Genomic DNA, 22,071 nt, shown 5'->3' with positions numbered 1-22,071 from the left:
AGTGGTGTATCCTGAAATGCAACAGAATAAACCCGGGAGATCCAAGCTGAACTCCGAAGAAAAATGGAGAACCGCCCTGACATTGAGTTGACACAGAAATATTACAAGGGCTCGGGGTTGAGGTTATTGTACAGAACACATTGTAGAGTTTCACTGACAGGGTTCCAAAACACACACACACACCTGATGAGAAAGGTTAAAACTGACAAGGTATTCCTCTCCACCTAGCGAACATAAGACGATACAAAGATCAAAACAGATGCAGGTTTAAATCAGAATCAAACTCGGGAAACAAGAGAGAGCCACGTGGGACAAGGGTAGCTCTCAGAGCAACCACGGAGAAGGAACCCAGGAGATGCGGAGAGGTATGGCCCCGCGGGGTCACCTTCCACAATCGCAGCTCCGGAGGCCAAGAGGACGTTCAATCCCAAATTACCGCGGTTAAAGAGAAATAGAAAGAAAGGCCGACCGCAGCCTTCGCCGGCCGCGGCCAGAGTTCTGAGCTAGTGCCGGCCCCAGGCCGCCAGGAGGCTAGGAGGTAGGCGGGGCCACGGGGCCGGAAGGGGCGGGGCCAGACCCGCGCTCCTGTCCCCGTTGTCTAGGCAACGGGCTTGCTCCGAGCTGGAGCTTTTCTGAAAGCCCTAAATCCGGGAGTTTAGAGTGGGGAGAGAAGATATGGGGGGAGGGGAGAGAAACAGGGAGGATCTGGAGAGAAGAGCCCGAAAAGCCACAGGATCCTAACGGATCGAATGTTTGCCCCGCTTTGTTTTGGGTGGTCTTTTGAATTGCGTGGAGCAGACTTTTAAGAGCGGATTCCATGACTTAGATCGGGAAAGAGGGGTCTAAGGAACGAGCTTGGAAGAAAGTGAATGATCTGAGGAGAATAGGGGAAGGAATTTCGCTTGGCTCGCCCGCTCTCTGCAGCGGCTCTGGGCACTGGAGAGCAGCTTCACTCTCGGGCCCCTTTGTCTCCAAGCCATTCGAAACTGAACTCCATGAGGAGACACAAAGGGAGGGCGGTGACTAACGGCGCACGCGCAGGAGCTGTCGAGGCTGCTGGGAGTGGTGGTCCAGCCGCGGAATGGTAGGTCTCCTCCCGCGCGAGCCAGCGGCCTCCCCCTTTTGATTCAACCTTCGAGGTAGAAAGGCGCATGCACCACCACTTCCGCTCTTCTTTCGACCCGCCCTCTCCCTCCCTTGCAATCCCCAAACCGCCGCCCTTCGGAGGACGTGGTTTTCTGGTAGTAAGGGCCGGAGAGGAATTCTCAATGCTCATCCTGCCTCCTCTTCCTCCTGATTGGGCAGCGGAGGAAAAGGCGGCAAGTGGATTGGCTCTTGAAGTTGCCACTTCTATCCGCTGCTGTACTTATAGACCATTGCGGGGGCGGGAGATGAGGAGAATGAGGGGGTTGTGTGGAGGGAAGTAATGGCTCATACGTCCAGTCGTCTCGGAGGCGGCAGGTTCTGCGGCTGTCCAGTTTCAGCTGGGTCTTCAGTGGAAGAGGCCGCTACACTGGCGTCTCCCGGCGGGTATTCAGCGCCGCGGAACAAGCTCTGCCACGAAGTGCGAAACTCCCAGTAAAGTTTGCTCTTCACCCCGTCCGCCCTCTTGCCCCAGGCGTCCTAGCCGCTGTCCTCCCTGCGACCCTTCAGCCACCCAGCAAAAAAAATGACAAAACCAAACTGCCGACGCGATCGCTGGCGTGGGCCAGGCAACCGGGGCGACCCCCACCGCCCTCTCGCCGCTAGAATGGTGAGGGGCGTGAATGCGGCCGCGAGAGGGCGGAGCCTCCGCCGGAGTCCCGCGAGGGGGAGGGGGAGCGGGGCCGGGATGGGAGGGGGAGGGAGGGAGCGAGGGACGCATGCGTAGTGCGTGGCGGGGCTGAATGTTTCCCAAGTGTTTGAAACTGGTATTTGGGTTTTCCACGTTGGATAAGTCCGGCGCATAGAGCGGCGGGGAGCTGGCGCCCCTTCTCCTCGCCTTCCTGCTCCTCCTCCCCGACTCGGAACCGGGGCCGGCCCTGGCCGCGGGCGAGAGGCCGGCACACGCACAGCCCCAGAGCAGGCAACTCGGCTGCGGCTGCTACTCGGGCTCCCTTTCTCCTCCCTTCTGGGTGTGTGTGCGCGCTTCGTACGCTCTGCTCGCCCCGCTCCCCTCCGCCCCCCCTCCCCCCGCTGTCTGGGAGGGGGGACCTGTGCGGTCGTCTTAATTCCTCCCCGCCTCCCGGCTTCTCCTCCTCCCCAGCCGACTCTCCGCTGGTTCGTACAGCCCTTCGGCGCGAGTTACCGGAGCGACCGGCGATCTCCGCCGCCGAGCAGGCGGTCGGGGGGAGGTGTCTCCTTCGGTCTCTGCTTGGCTCGAGGAAGGGGTGAGCGGAGCAGTCACGGCAGATGTAGCTTTCCCGGGGGCTTGAGAGCCGGAGCCGGCGGAGGGGGCACCAGGGGAGTGCGAGAGAAAGAGCTTTGCATTTTGCAGTGCTATTTTTTTATTTGAGGGGGGCGGGGGGTGGAGGAAGCGGAAAGCCGTGCAGAGTCGCCGGGGACCTTTCGGGTGAACCATGTTGAGTCCTGCAAACGGGGAGCAAATTCACCTGGTGAACTATGTGGAGGATTATCTGGACTCCATCGAGTCTTTGCCTTTCGATCTGCAGAGAAACGTCTCGTTGATGAGGGAAATAGACGCGAAATATCAAGGTAAGGGCCGGAGATGATGGATGGGGCGATTGGTTGGATCCCCTGTCCTTTATTCCTGGCTAATCTGTGGTGTGTTTGTGTGTGTGTGTGTGTGTGTAAATGTGTAAAGCTCGTGTCCCCTTTCTGCTCTCTTACCTTCCTCTCACTCGTCAGGAAGGGTAGTTTAATTTTCATTGGGAGCTGGCGGAGGCAGGGAGAGCAAGTAATGTTATTGAACTGGAGAAAGCAGCACTGGGGGATCTGCAGCGGTAGCTCTTGTCATGGGGTGGAACAAAAGGTCTTCAGCTTCTTTTATTCACTAAGGTCCTTCTGTGTAAAACATGGGACAAGAAGGAAGGAGGAGGAAAGAAAGGTCTTAATTTAAAGCTGTGCTACAAAAGCAGCTCTTTGTAGTGAAGTGATGAGGTGGTGGTGTGTTGCAGAGAGCGGGGGGAGGGGGAGGCAGGGGGTTTAATCTGTGTCTTTTAGAAAGGGGTGGCAAAGGGGGAAGTGCAGGGTGGACACAGATTACAGCACAACATTGAGGAATGTACACTGTTCATTATGGCTGTAGGAGCAGCAGAGACCGTGGCTGATAGTAGAGGCTGTTAGAGGAGAGGTGGCTGTTGGCAAGGTTGTTTCATCTATACCCGGCTACGTCGGTGCGGAGAAATGCCTATCCCTTCGACCCCTCCACTCCCCCCTCCAAAGCCACCGACCCACCCTCAGTCTTTAAATCTAAGTGTTACATAAAGTACAGGGGGCTAGAGACTCTGCTCGGTGTAGTCTCCGTTCTCTTCTTCCTCCCTTCTTCCCTACTGGCCCTTCTTTAGTGCTGGACACTTAGTAAAGACCGATGTGCCAGGGGAAGACGCTGCTGGGTGTAGTTTGCCGAGGATGGAGGCTTTATTCAGTGTGTGTGTGCAGTGGGGGAGGGCAGGGGGTGGAGTGCAGGCGAGGAAATCGCGGATCTGTTCTGTGCTTCTGGGGGAAGCGGGGGATTATTAGAATGAAGGGGGATAAGGCAGGTGAGAGAACCTGTGGGTCATTCTCTGCAGATCCGGCCGCGAAGAGAGTGTCAGGGTGGAGGTTGAGGGTTAATGTCCGCTGGGAATTGTTAGCTGTTGGGGAAACTTTTCTTCGAGGTCAGGCAAAGCACTGGGGATTCTGTTTTGAACGTGGATCATCACTTGGAGTTTACTAATGTTTACAGGGCTGCGCAACAGGGAAATGGAAAAGCCTGGGGGAGGTGGAGAGCGGCCGCTCACCCCCAAACAAACGAGGACCCTCTGCGTGGAAAGCGCCCCTGCGCGCTTTGCCAGAGTCGGTTTCGCAGCGGTTTTTATAGGGGCTTCATTAGCATATTGCGGAACATCCCCGCCTCGACCTCCTTGTGATTGGCCGTGACGTTCCCCATGGAATGTCCTTATCACTTCACTGCAGAGTGATTGGTCTCGGTGCTGGAGGAGGGTGGGCGGTGCGCAGTGCCTAGCATGGGCCTCTGTTTCCGCTGCTTTCTTTTTTCTCTTTCGGAGCGGGGCGAGGAGGAAGCGGGGAGAAGGGAGGAGGTCGAGTTGATTTGAATATCCCCTGGTCACTCGGCCTCCTGCTTGGGATTGGCACTTGTCGTTCCTGGGGAGGGCAGTTCTCTCGGGCCCTGCGCTCTGATTGGTGCCTCGGCTGGACCGGAGCCGGTACCGAAGTGTCTGCCTTCGCCTCTGACGATTCCCATAGGCAGCACCTCCCGGGGCGGGGCGCGCCGTCTGCCCGGCCAGCTCCCCATTGGCGGGGTGGCTCCAGCCCAGCGCCGCCTCGGTTCCTCTTTAGGGCCCGAGGGTCCCGGCGACTTCCGGCCGCGGAGCAATGGCGGCGGGTGGTGGCAGGCTGGCGGCCGGGAGGTCGGCGAGTCGCTTTGCGGGAGCTGTTGCCAGCGCAGTTTGGGCCACCCTCCTAGAGAGAGCTCGCCAGTGCCGCCCCGGCCTCACTGGCCCGCGAGAGCGTTCCCGCAAAATGCTGGGTTCCGCTTCTCTCTCGACCCAAGGGTTCGGCCGCTGGAGGTGGAAGCAGCCTTTGGCTGCGCTGATGCTGGTGGAATGGGGCTCCTCCTGGTGGCTGTGGGGTCTGCGAGGCTCCGGCGTCTGCTGCTTCCGGGAAACGTGAGTGACTCTCACTAAGACTTTCGGGGGAGGAAGTGTGGCAGTGTGTGGACCACGGTCTGGGCTGCTGTCTTTAGCACTTCCTTTCTACCGCCTCCTAGCCCTGCCAGCACTCGGAGGCCTTGGAGACTTTCTAGAAGGTTCATGTATTGCCCCGCCTCTCCTTGGGATGAGGGGCACGTAGAATAGGGACACTTCCTGATATTGATCTTCCAACTCTCATAACATCCCTCAGGAATTCTGTAGTGCTCTTGAAGTAAAAGGAGGTGAGGATTAGAGAAGACCTAAATTTTACTATTTGAAAAAGAGAAAAAAGGAATTTAAGGATTTTCCCAATCTTTATACCATGTCTGGCTATCTTCATTACCACTGTTAAACATTTTTGTCATCTTGAAAATATCCTTTTTTCCTAACATTCACGTCAGTATACCCCATAAGGCTACTTTATTATTCCTTTCATTACCATGAGGATATCTGGCTTCCTGCTTCAGAACAAGAGTATTTTTTAAGTTAATATACGATGACGTACTTATTTGGCCTAGGTGGGGAAAATCACAATGCTTCCCACCCCCGTGTACATTTAAAACCAGTGCTATTGAGAGTAAATTCTAAAGGGTAAACATCCAGAGGGCAGAGATAGTTGTCCATCATAATAATGATAACATCATAATGATGATAATGAGAATTACTGTAATGTTGAGGTATGTAACATAGTTCTAAAACATTAAGCTTTTATTTTTAAAGAACTACTATGTTGCAAATCAAACTTGGAGACATTTGCTTTAGTACTCATCAGTTGGAAATTAAGCTATGAAGATGGATTTTAATTAGTTTACCAATTGTAAATGGTGCTTGAAATTGCTTAAATTATTTTTCAAGTGATATAATAAAAATACCCACCTGCCCCCAGGACATTCTGTTTTATAAAGAACATGGGCGCATCCCCTATGTAAAATTAAACTACATTTGTAAAAATTTGGCAGATTAAATTAGATTTTGCTGTATTTTCATTTATTTCATAGAATAACACTGTAGAGTCTTTCCAAGATACCATTGCTTTCCTACAATAATGTTGGTGTGAAACATTTTTAGACAGGATCAGCAGCAGTTTTGAGTTAAGCTGATGGACCTGAAGAAGCAGTGTCAGTGGAAAGATGCACTCAGAGATGCCTTTCCTATTTAGCATTGATGTTGTTGTTTATATAGAAATCATGTTTTATTGATAATAGTGCTTTGTTTGGGGCATGTAAGAATTATATGCCAATATAAGGGTGCCAAATTATGTAGTAATTTTGTGATGGGATATTTGCTTTTTCCTAAAAAGTGAGGCTTCACATGGGAGTAAGTTTACTTGTGACATGAAAGACAATATATTTTTAAATTAGCAATATGATAGAATTGGTCTGTTTCTGTGAAATGCCAAGATCGTCTTTAGAAATTTCATTACTGATTAAACCAATCTGTATCATTTTGTAGCTTGAAGTTAATTTAAAAATGGCATAAACTAATAATTTTAACATTTGTGAATGGAACTGAGTATAATGAGCACAGCTATTTCTTTTCAGAAATAATTACTCTTAAGAGACTATCGCATTGTACCCTTCTGGTGGCAGACAGTCTACATTGTTCCTCTAGAAAGTATCTTGAGAGCTTTCTTCCTTTAGAGAATGTAATCTGGAAAATAATGCTTACCGTTTAGATAAGCTTAAATATTGGCCTACTTTGGATGTTTACTTGGTTTTAAGTTTATACCTTGTAACTACTCGGAGGTAAGATTTGGAAAGGCTGATGAGAACATTTTATATGTATCTCCTCCACAAACACACTTCCTATCTGGAGAGTACATTTACCTTCTTTATTTTCATAAAGGCAAAGAATTTCAGGAGAAAATTCTGCTACAATTTAATGATTACAGCTTGGGAAAAATAACCAGCATCTTTTTATCTAAATAGGCTTTCCTTATCTCAGTTAGATCATTTAACAGCATTTATTTCTTAAGAAATTAAGTAAATTGTATTTGTCTCATTACATTTTAAAATCATATATACTGTCTTTTAACCTGTGCAAGAAAGTTTAAATTTAGTACTGAGGCTATTTGCTTATTTAAGGAAATTAAAAAGCTTGAGTTTAGAACTGTTGTTGTGGACCCACAAATTGTCTCTTTGAGCATTTACTTCTAAGCTTGGGACAAATTACTCTTATAAGCTAGTGCTTTTTTACTCTCAGTTGGGTTTAATGGCAGTGCAAATTTCCCAAAGAATAGTTTGGGTCAATAAACTTTTCAAAGGGACAAATAGAGCACAAGGAACACAGGATGAATGCTGCTGCTGCTTTCCACCTGTATCCCCCCAAAGCCTTATCTGATAATGTTTTAAAATCTGTTGATTTGTAGATATATAGATGTTGTTATTTTAAACAGTAAATGTAAAAGTAAAGTAAAATCTGTCACCTTTGTTTTAAAGCCAGGCTAAATTGTTTTGTTTATTATGGCCTAACCATTCTTGTTGATAAAGAGAAATAACATGCTAGAATAAAGCAGTGACTGAGGATTTCTGTTACTAAGTAGTCTTGCTTGTTAACCCCAGTCTTTAAACCATATTGAGCCTTTATATGAATTTGTATAAATTCTTTAATAGTGTATTCTATAAGTTGGTATATTAAAATAAAGGGAATATAGGCCTTTAAATTATTTTTTAAGTAATTGAATAAAAGTGATGGAAATATAGGACAGGATTAACTTAATAGAAAATAGCAGTTGCCTAAGCACTTCACCTCATTTTGAACTTTCTCTTTATTTACCTGTCACAGTATTTGTCACTTCTGCTTCTGAACTGCAGAGTCCCTTGGGATGCTTTGAGTGGCACTTTGCACAACAAAAACTGTGTTGTCATTGTATTTAGCTTCTGAGATTTTTTTCAAGGGGGTGGGGAGGCAGTACTAAATTTAAATTTAGAGTCTGCTTAAAAGGCCTACAGGTTGTAACATTTTTATACTCGGTAACCTCTCATTGATCATTTCTGTCTTTTGCAATGACTTTTTAAAAAATAGAATAGAAATATTAAAAGGCTTCTTTAATAAGGGTTAGTTTCCTCTATAGTGTTTATAGCATTGATGTAATGCATTTTTTTCCTTTGCAGAAATTCTAAAGGAATTGGATGAATATTATGAGAAGTTTAAGCGTGAGACTGACAGTACACAGAAGAGGAGAGTTTTACATTGCATTCAGAGAGCCCTGATTCGGAGCCAGGAACTGGGTGATGAAAAGATTCAGATTGTGAGTCAGATGGTAGAGCTTGTTGAGAACCGGACCAGACAAGTGGACAGTCATGTGGAACTTTTTGAGGCACATCAAGAGATCAATGACACTACTGGCAACAGTGGAAAAACCAGCCAAGATAAGTCAAAGAATGAGACAATCACTCAAGCAGAAAAGCCCAATAATAAGAGATCCCGGCGACAACGCAACAATGAGAATCGAGAGAATGCATCTAATAATCATGATCATGATGACATCAGCTCAGGAACACCGAAGGAAAAGAAAGCAAAGACATCAAAGAAAAAGAAACGCTCTAAGGCCAAAGCAGAGAGGGAAGCATCCCCTGCAGATCTTCCCATTGACCCGAATGAACCAACGTACTGTCTGTGTAATCAGGTCTCCTATGGAGAAATGATAGGCTGTGACAATGATGAATGCCCCATTGAGTGGTTTCATTTCTCTTGCGTGGGACTTAATCATAAACCAAAGGGCAAGTGGTACTGTCCCAAATGTAGAGGGGAAAATGAAAAAACAATGGACAAAGCATTGGAGAAATCCAAAAAAGAGAGAGCTTATAATAGGTAGTTTGTGGACATGCATTTAACAGTGAGGAAAACAAAATAAACCAGTGTATTTATTACATTGCCACCTTTGTTGAGGTGTAAGGGTTGTAAAATGTATATTTTTAAAGAATGTTAGAAAAGAAACCATTCCTTTTTTAGGGATGGGAGTGATTTTTTTTTCCTTTTGTTTTCATTGGCACACATGTGTAACAAGAGTGGCCTGTGGGTCAACATTTTAGAAACTACAAATATAGGTTTGAATTAAACAATCAAGTGAGTCTCAGACTGATTTTCTTTTTCTTTTCTTTTTCTATTTTTTTTCTGTAACTTGGAAGCAACCTAACGCATTAAAATGTGGAAAGAAAAAATTGATTTGATTGATATTTTAATTAAAATAATGTTACCACTCCATGAAAAAAATTTTTTTAATTAGTCATGTTGCTAAAAATAAAACCCATAGCAAATTTGTTCTTTGCTACCATAATATATATCCATACAACAATTCAATGACAAAGGTTTAAAGTTTGAAAGATTATTTTTTAAAGGCTAAATGGTTAAATTTTACTGACGTATTTTATATACTGGCCCATTCCCCAAAGAGCCATTTTTAAATGATTGAGTCCATTTTATATTAAGCCAAATGGAAGTGGTCTAGTCATGTCAAATCATGCTTTTACCATCAGAGATCATAGTGTAGCAGTCTTTATATAAGCTGTATAAATGTACATTTCCAAGTGAACTTGCACTTGCTGTATTATAATTGGAAATGCAGCCAGATGCCATTGTGAAACCAAGGTATGTTTCCTCTTGTATATATGAGAGCTGTACAGATGTGACATTAAGAAATAAATGAAACTTGGCCAGTTTTTTCCTCTAGCAGTATATTTAATTTTGACTTTTAAGTAATTAAAAAAAATGTATGCCAACAGTTTACACAAAGCCTTAAGCAAAGTCTATAATATTCTAACTTAATGAAGTAAAAGTTACCAAATTGAATATGTAAGTAGACCATGGGTCTGGAAATTACAGCTCATAGGCCAAATCCAGCCCATCACCTGTTTCGATATGTCCTCTGAGCTAAGAAAGGTCTTTACATCTTTAAATGGATTTTTTTAAAAAATCAAAACAATATTTCATGATACTTAAATTTTATGAAATTCAAATTTTAGCCTCTATAAATTTTTTTTCGAACACAGCCATGCTCCTTCGCTGTGTATTGTCTGTGACTGCTTTTATGCAATGCGGAGTTGAATACTTGTGACAGACCATGTGACTTGCAAAACCTGAATTATTTATTTGCTGACCCCTTACAGAAAAAGTTTGCTAACCCCTGATAGAGAATATCATCTAGCTTGATACCTGTGCCCTTTATATTTTTACTGCCCATGTATTGAAAGGGTCAATGCAGTTTTCTTTCTAAGCAATATATCATTCATTAACTCTGAACACGGTAAAATTAGCTTCTATCTATAGTCTGTTCTCCAGTATCTGTGCAGCTACTGCAAAGAATAGTTGAGTAACCTCACTAGAATCTAAGGATCTATATGGCATATTTTTGTTATAAGTAAAACAATAAGTTTTCTTTTGATCATTTACTTCATTTGATAAATTATTATTTTATTTTATATTTATAGAAATTTTATTTGTACCAGAACCTGATAAATGGTTTGCAGTGGGTTTCCATTATAGAGAGCTATTTGATGAAATACAAGTTATAGTTGATCATGCACACAAATTTGAGCTTTTTACATATCAGTATTTACAAATAGACATTTTCCTTTAAAATTCTAGAACATTTAAGAATCTTGAATGTTTAAATTTGGTAAGATTTACCTAGATAAATAATGAACAAGAAATTAAAAAGTTAACTATGAACATAAGTTAGAGAACTGACAATAATACTAGATAAAAATCCAGTGGCAAAAGAAATAGTTCATAGAACCAGTGTTTATATAAAATTCTGGGTTTTTTTTGTTTTTTGTTTTTTGTTTCTTTTGTTTTAATTTGGAGCTAATAATGAAAAGTTAGGGGAGTGGAGGAGTGGAGACCCAATGGAACTCAGTTGCTAATATTAGATTTCATCATATTTAGTTCTGTTGTGGACAACTCTAGTGGAGAAACAAACAGCCCATAATCTTGGCATGTTTGAATCCTATCTTTGTCCCTTAGGAGTTCAATTTTGAATAAATTGCTTAAATTTTGATCATTAGTTCATCACTTTAAAATATCTGTCTTCTAGATGGTTTTGTGAGAACTATATGAAATTAAATAAATAAGGGACTTGCATGTAGTTATTCAAATGTTGGATAATTTTTCCCTAACTTTTATGAGATCTCTAATAAGGAGAAATGATCGATCATATTTTCTTAGATGTGGGAACATTGCAGAGGCACAGTTGTGTTGGTTTTGGCAATTTTTCATTCGTTCTAGTGGACAACTAAAAATAAAACATACTTGGAAGTGTCAAGATTCAGTGTTTACATTATTTGATACAATAGATTTAGGTAACCAGGTAAATTTACTAAAAACAATTGGATTCTTTTAAAAAAAAGATTTGTGAGAGTAATGTAAGTAGTTGCTTAAATTTAGATGTTAGTACATATTTGTTTAATAATCAAGTTATTGCTGTTCAGATAAAAGGTATAAAATGTTTCTATTCAAATATAACTTTTAAACTAAGCAAACTATTCATTCAATTAACAAGTATTTATTAAGCAGCCATGGGTCCCTGGGAGCAGGGAGTGAAGTATATTCTGGGTACTAGGAAGTAATACAGCAGTGATAGTACATACAGGGCCCTGGCCACATGGACTTTTTTCCATAGACTTGCACATTGCCTAATGGTTTTTTATAAACTTCTTATTTTAAAATAATTTCAAACTTACAGAACAGCAAAACAATACAAACCCCATATAGAGTTCGCCAACTTACCCCTACCCCATCCCCATATACCCAGATCTATCAATTTTAACATCTTGCCACCTTTGTCATATCAGTCCCTCTGTCACCTATTAATCTCTTACCTGTGTGTCTGTTTCCTGATTATTTGCAGTCAATTTGCACACATCATACTCCTTGAACATGTAATACTTAGATATACATTTCCTAAGAACAAGGATACATAATCACCTTAAGTTCACAAAATTTAACTTTGATAAAACTTAAATTTTATATTCCACTTTTTCCTTATGTCCCAGTAATGTCCTTTGAGCCTTTTCTCCTCCATTCTTAGAAAAATCCAGTATAATGTATTGCATTAAATTGTCATCTCTTCAGTTTCTTTTTTAATTGTGGAAATGTACAACTTAAATCTTCTCACCCCAGCCCTTCCCAAGTATAACATCCAATGGGATTAATCACATTCACAGTGTTGCAGTACCCTCACCACCATCCATTATTAGAACTTTGAACCTTAACAGAAACCCTACACTCAGTTTACCCATTGCTGCTGCTCCTCATCCCTGGTAACCTGTACTCTGTGTTTCTTACGAGCTTGCATATTCTCTGATTATGTATGTGTGTTTGTGTGGTTACCTTGGGGCTTAAATTCAACATCATAAATACAGAGCAATCTCATTTGCTTTGATACTTAGCTTCAATAGAATATACATGTTGTTCCTATACCCCTCTGTCCCCTACCTTTATTTAATTCTTGTCACACATTACATGCTTATCTGTCATGAGTCCACAACCCATTGATTTATTATTTTATGCGTTTGCCTTTTAGATCCTTTAAGAAGTAAAAAGTGGAGTTACAAATATTAATGCAATAGTACTGATAACTATATTTACCTATGTCATTAACTTTACTGGAGATCTGTTTCTTCATGTGGCTTTAGTCAATTTTCTAGTGTCCTTTCAACCTGCAGAGCTCCCTTTAACATTTTCTTGTGGGACTGGTATAGTAGTGATCCCTCTGTTTTTGTTTATCTGGGAAAGTCTTAATCCCTCCCTCATTTTTGTAAGTTTTGCCTGAGATAGAATTCTCTATAGAATTGGCAATTTTTTTGCTTTCAGCACTTTAAATATCTCATCCCATTGCCTTCTTGCCTCAGTGATTTCCAATGAGAAATCAGCACTTAATCTTATTGAGGCTCCCTTGTACATGGCACATTACTTCTCTCTTGCTGCTTTCAGAATTCTCTTTATCTTTGGCTTTACACAGTTTGATTATAACATGGCATGGTGTGGATCTATTTGGGTTTATCCTGTTGGAAGTTCTTTGCGTATATTCATGTCTTTCATTAGATTTGGGAAATTTTAAACTATTTACTTGAATATTCTCTCTGCCCCTTCTCAGAATTCTAGGATTTTCACAATGTGGTATCTTGGTATGCTTGATGGTTTCCCACAGGTTCCTTAGGCTCTCTGCTCACTGTTCTCATTCTTGCCCCTTTCCTCTCCTCAGATGGGATGATTCCAATTGTCTTACATTCAAATTCACTGGTTCTTTTGCCAGCTGCAATCTGCTGTTGAACCCATCAAGAGAATGTTTTATTTCTTTTACTGTGGTCTCCTGCTCTGTTTGGTTCCTTTTCATAATTTCCATCTCTCTTGCTATTCTCTTTGTGCTTATCTGTCATTTTCCTGATTTTCTTTAGTTCTTTGTCCATGTTTTCCTTTAGCTCTTCGAGTATGTTTTGGGCATTTTTAAAGTTTTTGTCTGGAATGCCCAAGTCTGATCCTCCTCATTGATGGTTTCAATCTTCTCTTTTGCCTAGGCCATTTCTTCCTGTTTCTTTATATGTTTTATAATCTTTTGTTAAAACTTGGACATTTTAATTTTTAAGATCCATTTATTCCCCCCCTCCCTTTTGTTTGTACCCGCTACTTGTTCTCTGTGTCCATTGATTATGTGCTCGTCTTCTTTTTAGGAGGCACCAGGACCTGAACCCGGGACCTCACATGTGGGAGGGAGGCACCCTATGGCTTGAGCCACCTATGCTCCCCACATGTTGTGTCTCTCATTGTGTTTCCTCATGTCTCCTTGTGTCATCTCGTTGGATCATCTTGCTGCACCAGCCCATTGTGTCAGCTTGCCATCTTGCTTGTCTTTTTTAGGTGGCACCAGGAACCAAACCTGGGACCTCCCATGTAATAGGCAGGTGCCCAACTGCTTGAATCACACCAGTTTAATATGTTATTGCTGGAATTTGGACTTAAAGTTTCTGTTCCTTATTGTATCTAGGTAGTATTGTGACAGAGCTTTCTTTGCCAGGAGCTAGCTAGTTAAAAAAAAAACAAACCCCAAAACAAAACCTTTCCTAGTCTTTTCAGATTGACCTTTTCAAGGGCTGTTCTTCAGAGCTCATCCATACAGTGAGTTTAGAGTTTCAGGCCAAAACTTACTGTCCTCCCTGTTCCTTTCTCTGTGTGTGTCTATGTCTTGGGTATGCACGTTTAGCCCTAGAAATTCCCCTGTTTACAGGGATAGGAATGTCTCCTCTTCCCTAAGAAACAATTTTGTGGTCCTGGGCACTGCAGTCCTTTACCCCTAGAAGCCACCTGACTGCTCTCACAATATTCTACACGCTGCCTTCTATATACAGGGCAAGTTCTGGGATAGCGAATCCCTCAAACTACCACCAGACAGATTGGACCAGACATACTGCTCCCGGTACATGCCCACAGGTTACTTCCTCTGGAACTGAGACCAGGGATCCACTCCAGCTCCACTGTAAGCTGGGGTGGGGGAGGGGCCAGCCTTGGTACCATGATTTGGTGCCCTCTCTGTTGTTACTTCAGTCTTTTAACTGTTTTCTGGAACATTGAGAAAAATGTTTCTGCTAAACATTTTCTGTGGGAGAACGGAGCCCTGAAGCATCTCTGCCATCTTGATCAGAGCCCCAATGATTCTTTTGATGTGTGTTTAGACTTATATGGTTGTCTCAATACTTGAGACTATTAATGTTTGCAAATGCTGAAGTAATAAAATACTTATCAAAGTAAATGCCATTTTATTATTACTATATATTTTTAAAAGAGTAGCTATTTTACTTGAGATATCTTTTTGTATCTCAAATTAATGTAGTGTTCCAGGTAAAATTAATGAAAAGATTAAGTCTTTTTCTTAGACAAAATTTTTAAAAACCTTTTTGCATATGTACTTTAAAAGATGTAATGTAGTCTTGCAAGAGGTCTAGCTCTCCTTTATTACTCTCTCTAAAGTGATGTATAATTCTTTGGAATCACTGGCAAACTGTAGAACAAGCTTTTATAAATAGAGTTATTGTTTCTCTGTCTCCCTCTTTGTTTTAGTATGTAATCCATTCCTCTATTTTGGGTGCCAGGTAGTTTTAGGCATTTTGCAATCCTAAATTTGTAGATTTGCTTAATCTGGAAAATTTGCTAATCAGTTTATGCTTTTTTGTGACAACCATGTTCTCTCATCACCCTTTCTTCATTCCAAACATGGAAAGTTCAGAAAGATAATCATTAATGTGAAAAAAGTAGAAGAACAAATGGAGTGTCACGTAGTTAAATCAGAATATATGTTGTGCACCTAAATCAGAACAGCCTCCTGAGGTTTTGTATGAAGGACTTTGTTTCAGAATGTTTATCAAATTTTCCTCACCAACCAAACACTATTGTGCCATATAATTGTACCACTCCCCCTAAAAAAACAAAAAGAATGAAGATGAATACTTAGTTTTAATTGGAACAAAGAAAAGCATTAGGTCATTTATTTTCTTTGCCTCAAAATATTACCTGATTTTCTTCATAAAAATTAAAGACGGGGTTGGTATTTCTCTAAGTTAAGATCCCAACTAAAAAGAAGTCACTAAACTTTGTAACAGTTTAAATCTTGACTTTGTCCCAGTCAGTGCTGCCTTAGACCAGAATTATTCCCTTAAACAAGATGCTTACTGGAACTCATGACAGGAAAATTCAGTCAAAATTTTACGTTATTCAGCATAAATAATCTGCCACCAGATAATATTTATCTGATGGCAGATAAAAATTATAGCCATCATTTATTTTTTGATTTGTCAGACACTATGCTAGGTACTTTGTATACTTCAGGTTAAACAACCCTGCAAAATGGAAGTATTCTTCCTGGTGAAGATGCTAAAACTCAGAGAATGGAGAGGGACCTGATTTGTACAAGATCACACACTGCATTTGGCTCCAAAATCTTTGTCCTTTTACCACCATGCTGCATACCAGGATACTCATCTAAGGATGAGAACCTCGCATTGTATCCTAATACTAATTGGACATTTAACATAAGCCAGGAGCTGTGCTGTGTCTTATATTGACATCTCTCTCTGCCTTTCCAACAGCCATATGTGGTAGGGATTTGTCTCCATTTTATGACTGTGAATGCTCAAGAAAGTTTAAGAAACTCCTAGAGCTGGAATATGAACCCTGGGCAGTCATAGTCTGAGGTCTTAATTGCTGGGCTTTTATGCCTAAATAAATGCATCTAGGATAGCCACAAATCCCTGTTCTACCAGCCATATCTTAAGTATCTTATTTTCCTCTAGGTAAACAGCAAGTTTCTTGTTTTGCCCTATAATACATTTCAGGGCAATTTAGTTTACCCACAAGATTTTAAGCAACTTACCAAGGACAGCATGTTATGCTAGAATTAGCATGAGTTTTAAAGTCAGAAGATTTGAATCAAGAAACTAGTTTATTATATATAATCTAACCTGAGGAAAGTTGCTTCTCTCAGTCTGAGTTTCCTCATGGGCAAAATAAGGACAATTAGCAATGTGTATCCCACAGTTATAAGGATCAGGTTAGCTAATGTGTGAAAATACTTTGTAAATGCTAAAGTACCATACAAATACAACTCAACAATATTTTTGGTTAATTGTTGATTATCCTAGTTTAAAGAGGGACTCTAAAAAATAGAAAGATTCCTTACAGCTGGAGAGAAACATTCAAGTCCAGCCTTGGTTGTTCACTTCCTATTTCATCCTGCATTAGTGAGTCATCTGCAGCTGCTTTTCCAAAAACAATTCTGTTTCTCTTTGTAGAAAACAGAAGTAAACAAGGAAATAGATTTTTCATTTTCCAGTAGCAATCAAAGCCTATTAAGCTTCTGGTTGACTTACCTCTTGATTGTCATTGAGAGTAGGTAGAAAATCTTGTCCAGTCCCTTCAATGTGTAGGTGAGGAAAACTGAGGTCCAGAATTATTAAATTACTCACTAAGGGGTAATCAGCAAGTTGGTGATGGAACAACAAGACCACTTTCCAAGTGTTGTTACTCCAGCCCAGGCGCCTTCCCAGTATGCCATATGACTTAACATGAGGGCCTGGTCTCATTTGTGTGGGCATTAGTTAGTGTTGTTCATTTAATGGCAAATCATAGGTCATCAGTAAATATTTGTTGAGTAAATAATGAATCAAAGAATTGGCATTTAAAAGGAAATCTTTCTATTTTTACTTTTAAATTGTTCTAAAAATTCACCTTAAAAAAGGATTTCAAACTGACTTATGTGACAGAATTATTTTTAGGACAAATGCATAGGCCATTAGAAATGTAAAAATTCCTAAATATAATTTAAGAATTTTAATTTCGTTAGATTTGGATCACCCAGTGAATTTAATATTTTCTTGAAAGCATTTTGTAAAAACAAATGTAGGGGAGCAGATGTAGCTCAAGTTGTTGGGCGCCTGCTTCCCACATACAAGGTCCTGAATTCAATCTTTGTTACCTCTTAAAAACAAAATGTACAAACAAACAAAAAATGTAAATGTAAATAATTGTTCACAGTGTTTATTAACATTTACAAAGATCCTCAGAAATGGTTTGCAAGTGGGGTGGATAGGTCAGTGGCTGAGCATCTGCTTCACATGTACAAGGTCCCAGGTTCAGTCCCTAGTACGTCCTACAAAAATAAGTAAAAAAATTTTAAAAAACTTCATCAATTTCTTTTTTTTTAAAAGATTTATTTATTTATTTTTCTCCCCTCCCTTCCCCTCCCACCCTGGTTGTCTGCTCTCTGTGTCTGTGTGCTGCATCGTCTTCTTTGTCTGCTTCTGTTGTTGTCAGCAGCACAGGAATCTGTGTTTCTTTTTGTTGCGTCATCTTGTTGTGTCAGCTCTCCGTGTGTGTGGTGCTATTCCTGGGCAGGCTGCACTTTCTTTCGTGCTGGGCGGCTCTCCTTACAGGGTGCACTCTTTTTTTTTTTTTTTCCTACTCAATTTATTCTTTTTTTTTAAAAGATATTACATTAAAAAAATATGAGGTCCCCATTCGCTCCCACCGCCCCCACCCCAGCACCCCCCCACTCCCCCCACAGTAACACTCTCCCCCATCATCATGTCACATCCATTGCTTCTGGTGAGTACATCTCCGGGCATCGCTGCACCCCATTTTACAGGGTGCACTCTTGCGCGTGGGGCTCCCCTGGGGGGGGACACCCTTGCGTGGTAGGGCTCTCCTTGCTTGCATCAGCACTGCGCATGGGCCAGCTCCACAGGGGTCAAGGAGGCCTGGGGTTTGAACCGGGGACCTCCCATGTGGTAGACCGACACCTTAACCACTGGGCCAAGTCCGCCGCCTTTATCAATTTCTTTGACAGTGCTGGAATGTGAGAGTGATCAGGGTGGGAGGGTTGGTGGGTTGAACTATCCACAGAATTGCGGGGAGGGCTGGAAGAAGGAAAAAGTGAACTCTGAGGATTTGTGAGTCTGTAGTTAAAACTACAATGGTGGAAATGTTCTTTTGGCAAGGGTTACTGGTGCAAGGTGTCAGGGGTGGGGGACTATGTGGGACAGGGTGTACCTGGGGCATATTTCCAAAGAATATGAAAGTGTTCATTTTGTCATAGGCTGTTATCTCTGCGTGAAGACCCACACAATAAACAAGAACATATTAAACTCCTATCTAACTATGAATGTTATTCTTCCAAAGTTGAAACTTAATGGTTACCATAGGTTTCAAAGGGAGAAGAAGGGAAGAATACATGGAACATAGGGCATTGGAATTTTTCTGCATGATCTTGCAAGGATAGATACTGGCCATTATACATTTTGTCAAAACCTATAAAAGAGTACAGTACAAAATGGATTTTAAGATTTTTTGTTATTTTATTACTTTTATTCATTCTTTTGTGGGAGGCTTTGTTTTTGGGGAAGTTTTTTTATTTTTTTAATTTTTTTTTTTTTTAATTTTTTAATTCATTTTTAAAAAATATTACATTAAAAAAAATGAGGTCCCATTCAACCCCACCGCCCCCACCCCACCACTCCCCCCACAGCAATACTCTCTCCCATCATCATAACACATCCATTGCATTTGGTAAGTATATCTCTGGGCATCGTTGCACCTCATGGTCAATGGTCCACATCATAGCCCATACTCTCCCACGTTCGATCCAGTGGGCCCTGGGAGGTTCTACAATGTCCGGTAATTGTCCCTGAAGCACCACCCAGGACAACTTTCGGGGAAGTTTTGGATTGCAAAAGGATTGCAAATGTAGCAGAAATGATCACTGATGAGGGGTGTCAGTGATGTGGGGATGTGTGGGTAGGGGTGCACCTAGGGTGTGCCTTTATGGATTATGAATGTGTGTAAATGGTCATGGGGTGTTTTCTTGGTGGGTGGAAAGCCACACAATAACTGACTGTTGAATTGCCATTCTAGGGAGTCCTGATACAATCTCTAATAAGAGTGGCAAGCATCTCTAGAGTATATGGGCAGTACCTAGTGAAGAACAGACCAATATTGATATTTTGTTTTGTTTTTTTAAAGATTTATTTTATTTATTTATTCCCCCCCCCCCAATTGTCTGCTCTCTGTGTCCGTTCACTGTGTGTTCTGTGTCCCTTACATTCTTGTCAGGTGGCACCAGGAATCTTTGTCTCTTTTTGTTGTATCATCTTGCTGCATCAGCTCTCCGTGTGTGTGGTGCCACTCCTGGGCAGGCTGCGTTTTTTGCTTAGGGCAGCTCTTCTTGCGGGATGCACTCCTTGCACATGGGGCACCCCTACATGGGGGGCACCACTGCATGGCACAGCCCTCCTTGTGCATGGCCGCACTGCATGTGGGCCAGCTTACCACACAAGTCAGGAGGCCCCTGGGTATTGAATCTTGGACCTCTTGCATGGTAGGCAGATGTTCTATCAGTTGAGCCATGTCCACTCCCCCAATATTGATATTGATATTGATATTGATATTGATATTGATATTGATGCTGGTACTTATGAACTTTGTTCTTGTGAAACTAAAATTAGCCTAGTATTATGTATTACCTAAGAGTTATCTCCTGAAAACCTCCTTGTTGGTCAAATGTGACCTCTTTCTAAGGCAAACTCAGCATATAAATTCACTACCTAACCCCTCACCAGCATGGGACATGACTCCTAGGGGTAAGCCTTCCTGATACTGGGGTAGTATTACCAAGCATCACCTAGCGATGCATTTGGAAAAAGACCTTGAACAAAAGGGGAAAATATTAAATACAAAATAGTTTTATGGTGAAGAGATTTCAAAGCGAGTTGGGAGGTCATTCCAGAGGTTACACTTATACACATCCCAGGAGGATCTCACTGACTGCCACAGTAAACAGTACCTAAGCAGGGGGCTCCTGAGGGCACTAGAGACAACTAGACACTCTAGGCAGGGCAGAGAACCCCAGAAATTCAGCATCCTGTCAGTGGGCCCTACTTTGGGATATACCATAAGCTATCCCCCCAATGTATTAGAGTTAGACTCATTTATGAGTTTCCTACATGTCTCTTATGCCCCTTTTATTTGAACCTATAATTAGCACTACACCTGTTAAATATGTGTTCCAGTGACTATAGTCTTCCAGCTGTTCATATGCCAGTTGAACCCTGAATCTCAGCAGAGTTGCAGCCAACACCTATTCTACAGTTATTGGACTTGTCCAGGACATATAATAAAAGGATGGTGATGGACAATGCCCATCCCCCAAAATGGAGAGTATATACAACTGCAAGTAAGACAGTTCCATCCATCTGCCCCAAGGGATCTAAGCCCCCTCTCAATCAGAAGCAGAGTGGGCATCACCATTCCCAAATCCTCAAGATTGAGGAACAAACATAAGATAGGACTGCAACTATGGACTAAAGTAGACTTATTATTCTAGTAATGGAAGAACTTGTAACATTGATATAAAGACAGTGGTCACCAGAAGTTCTGAGGGGAGGGAGAGGGAAGAATAGGTATAACATGGGGCATTTGGGGGACATTAAAATTGCTCTGCATGACACTGCAATGATGAATATAGGCCATTAAAGAATTTTTTCAAAACCTATAAAATTGTTCAGTGCAAAGTGTAAACCATAATGTAAAGTACAGACCATGGTCAGAAGCAATGCATTGTCCCCTGCTCCCACCCTGCCTTTCGCTTCCTTACACTTTGCCTGCCTGTTCCTCGTAACCTCCCTGTATTATGGCCCTTCTCAGCAGCAGTTTGTGCTGCTGCCTCCCTCTGCCCCTCCTCCCAGCCACTGTTATCTTCCCCCTCCCAGCCGATCGCTGTTCTCCCCGCCTCATTCCAACCGCCCTCATCCCGTATCCGCCCCGACACAACCTCGGAAACAACCCCCTCTGCCATCAATGGCTTACGTCATAAACCGCAGGTCCGCCCTTGCCTCTGCAGCCAATCCTCAGCTGCCCCGCGGACATGCCCCTCCCACAACCTCCCCGCCTCCATAACACTATAAAATCCCATGTACTTCCCGAATAAAATCAGACCTGCGCATAGACCTCGTCTCCGTGGTTTTTCCTCCATCGAACCGCGCGTCCCCCAAGCCTTGAGCCGCCCGCTGCCGCCCCGGTCAGGCCGTGGCGTAGGCCCGATCCCCGGCAGCGACTCGCCTGCAGTGACCCGCCTGCAGTGCCGCAGCGGAGGCCAACAATGCATCAGTATGTGTTCATCAATTGTAACAAATGTACCACACTAATGAAAGATGTTGTTAATGGGGAATAGTGTGGGAGCAGTGGGGGTGGAGTATATGGGAATCCTCTATATTTTCAATGTAATATTTATGTGAGCTAAAGCTTCTTTAAAAATAAAAGAAGGAGAAGGCGTAAATTAAAAATATTTAAAACTATCCAATAAATATCATTTCTTTAAAAAAAAGAAATGGTTTTCTGTCTCCCACATGTGTCTCCAAAAGTGGCTTTCTTTCTCCCTTGAGAAACTGCATGATAAATAGTTATTTAAGACTACTATATTATTACCTGTAAGCTTCCCTTGGTTGCAAGTATTAGTAATTGACTCTGACTATGCCTTAAGGAAAGACGGGAAAGATATGAGATGTCTCCTAGAGTCCAGGCACTAGGACCCCAGAAGCAAGGCTTTCTCTCTACAGCCCTGATGGGGTCACTTGATTACACTAACTCCCAGCCTCTCTGCCTCTCAGTTCAAACTTCAAATTGCTGGGAGAATTTGGCCCAGGTTGAGACAGACAGATCCACCTGGCTTCATCAAGCT

At 42.3% G+C, this 22,071-nt stretch overlaps 1 protein-coding gene across 1 annotated transcript; it reads left to right on the top strand.

Moving 5' to 3' along the window:
* Nucleotides 1–1,874: 1,874 nt before the first annotated feature.
* ING1 (inhibitor of growth family member 1) lies at nt 1,875–11,115 on the top strand. The gene is made up of 2 exons (XM_004447011.5): nt 1,875–2,694; nt 7,967–11,115. The coding sequence occupies exons 1-2, from the start codon at nt 2,559–2,561 to the stop codon at nt 8,668–8,670; spliced, it is 840 nt and encodes a 279-aa protein (XP_004447068.1). The 5' UTR covers nt 1,875–2,558; the 3' UTR covers nt 8,671–11,115.
* Nucleotides 11,116–22,071: the final 10,956 nt, after the last annotated feature.

The sequence above is a fragment of the Dasypus novemcinctus genome, chromosome 15 (genome assembly GCF_030445035.2).
Source record: "Dasypus novemcinctus isolate mDasNov1 chromosome 15, mDasNov1.1.hap2, whole genome shotgun sequence".
In the NCBI taxonomy this organism is placed as follows: Eukaryota; Metazoa; Chordata; class Mammalia; order Cingulata; family Dasypodidae; genus Dasypus; species Dasypus novemcinctus.
This window is presented reverse-complemented; position numbering and strand designations above follow the sequence as displayed.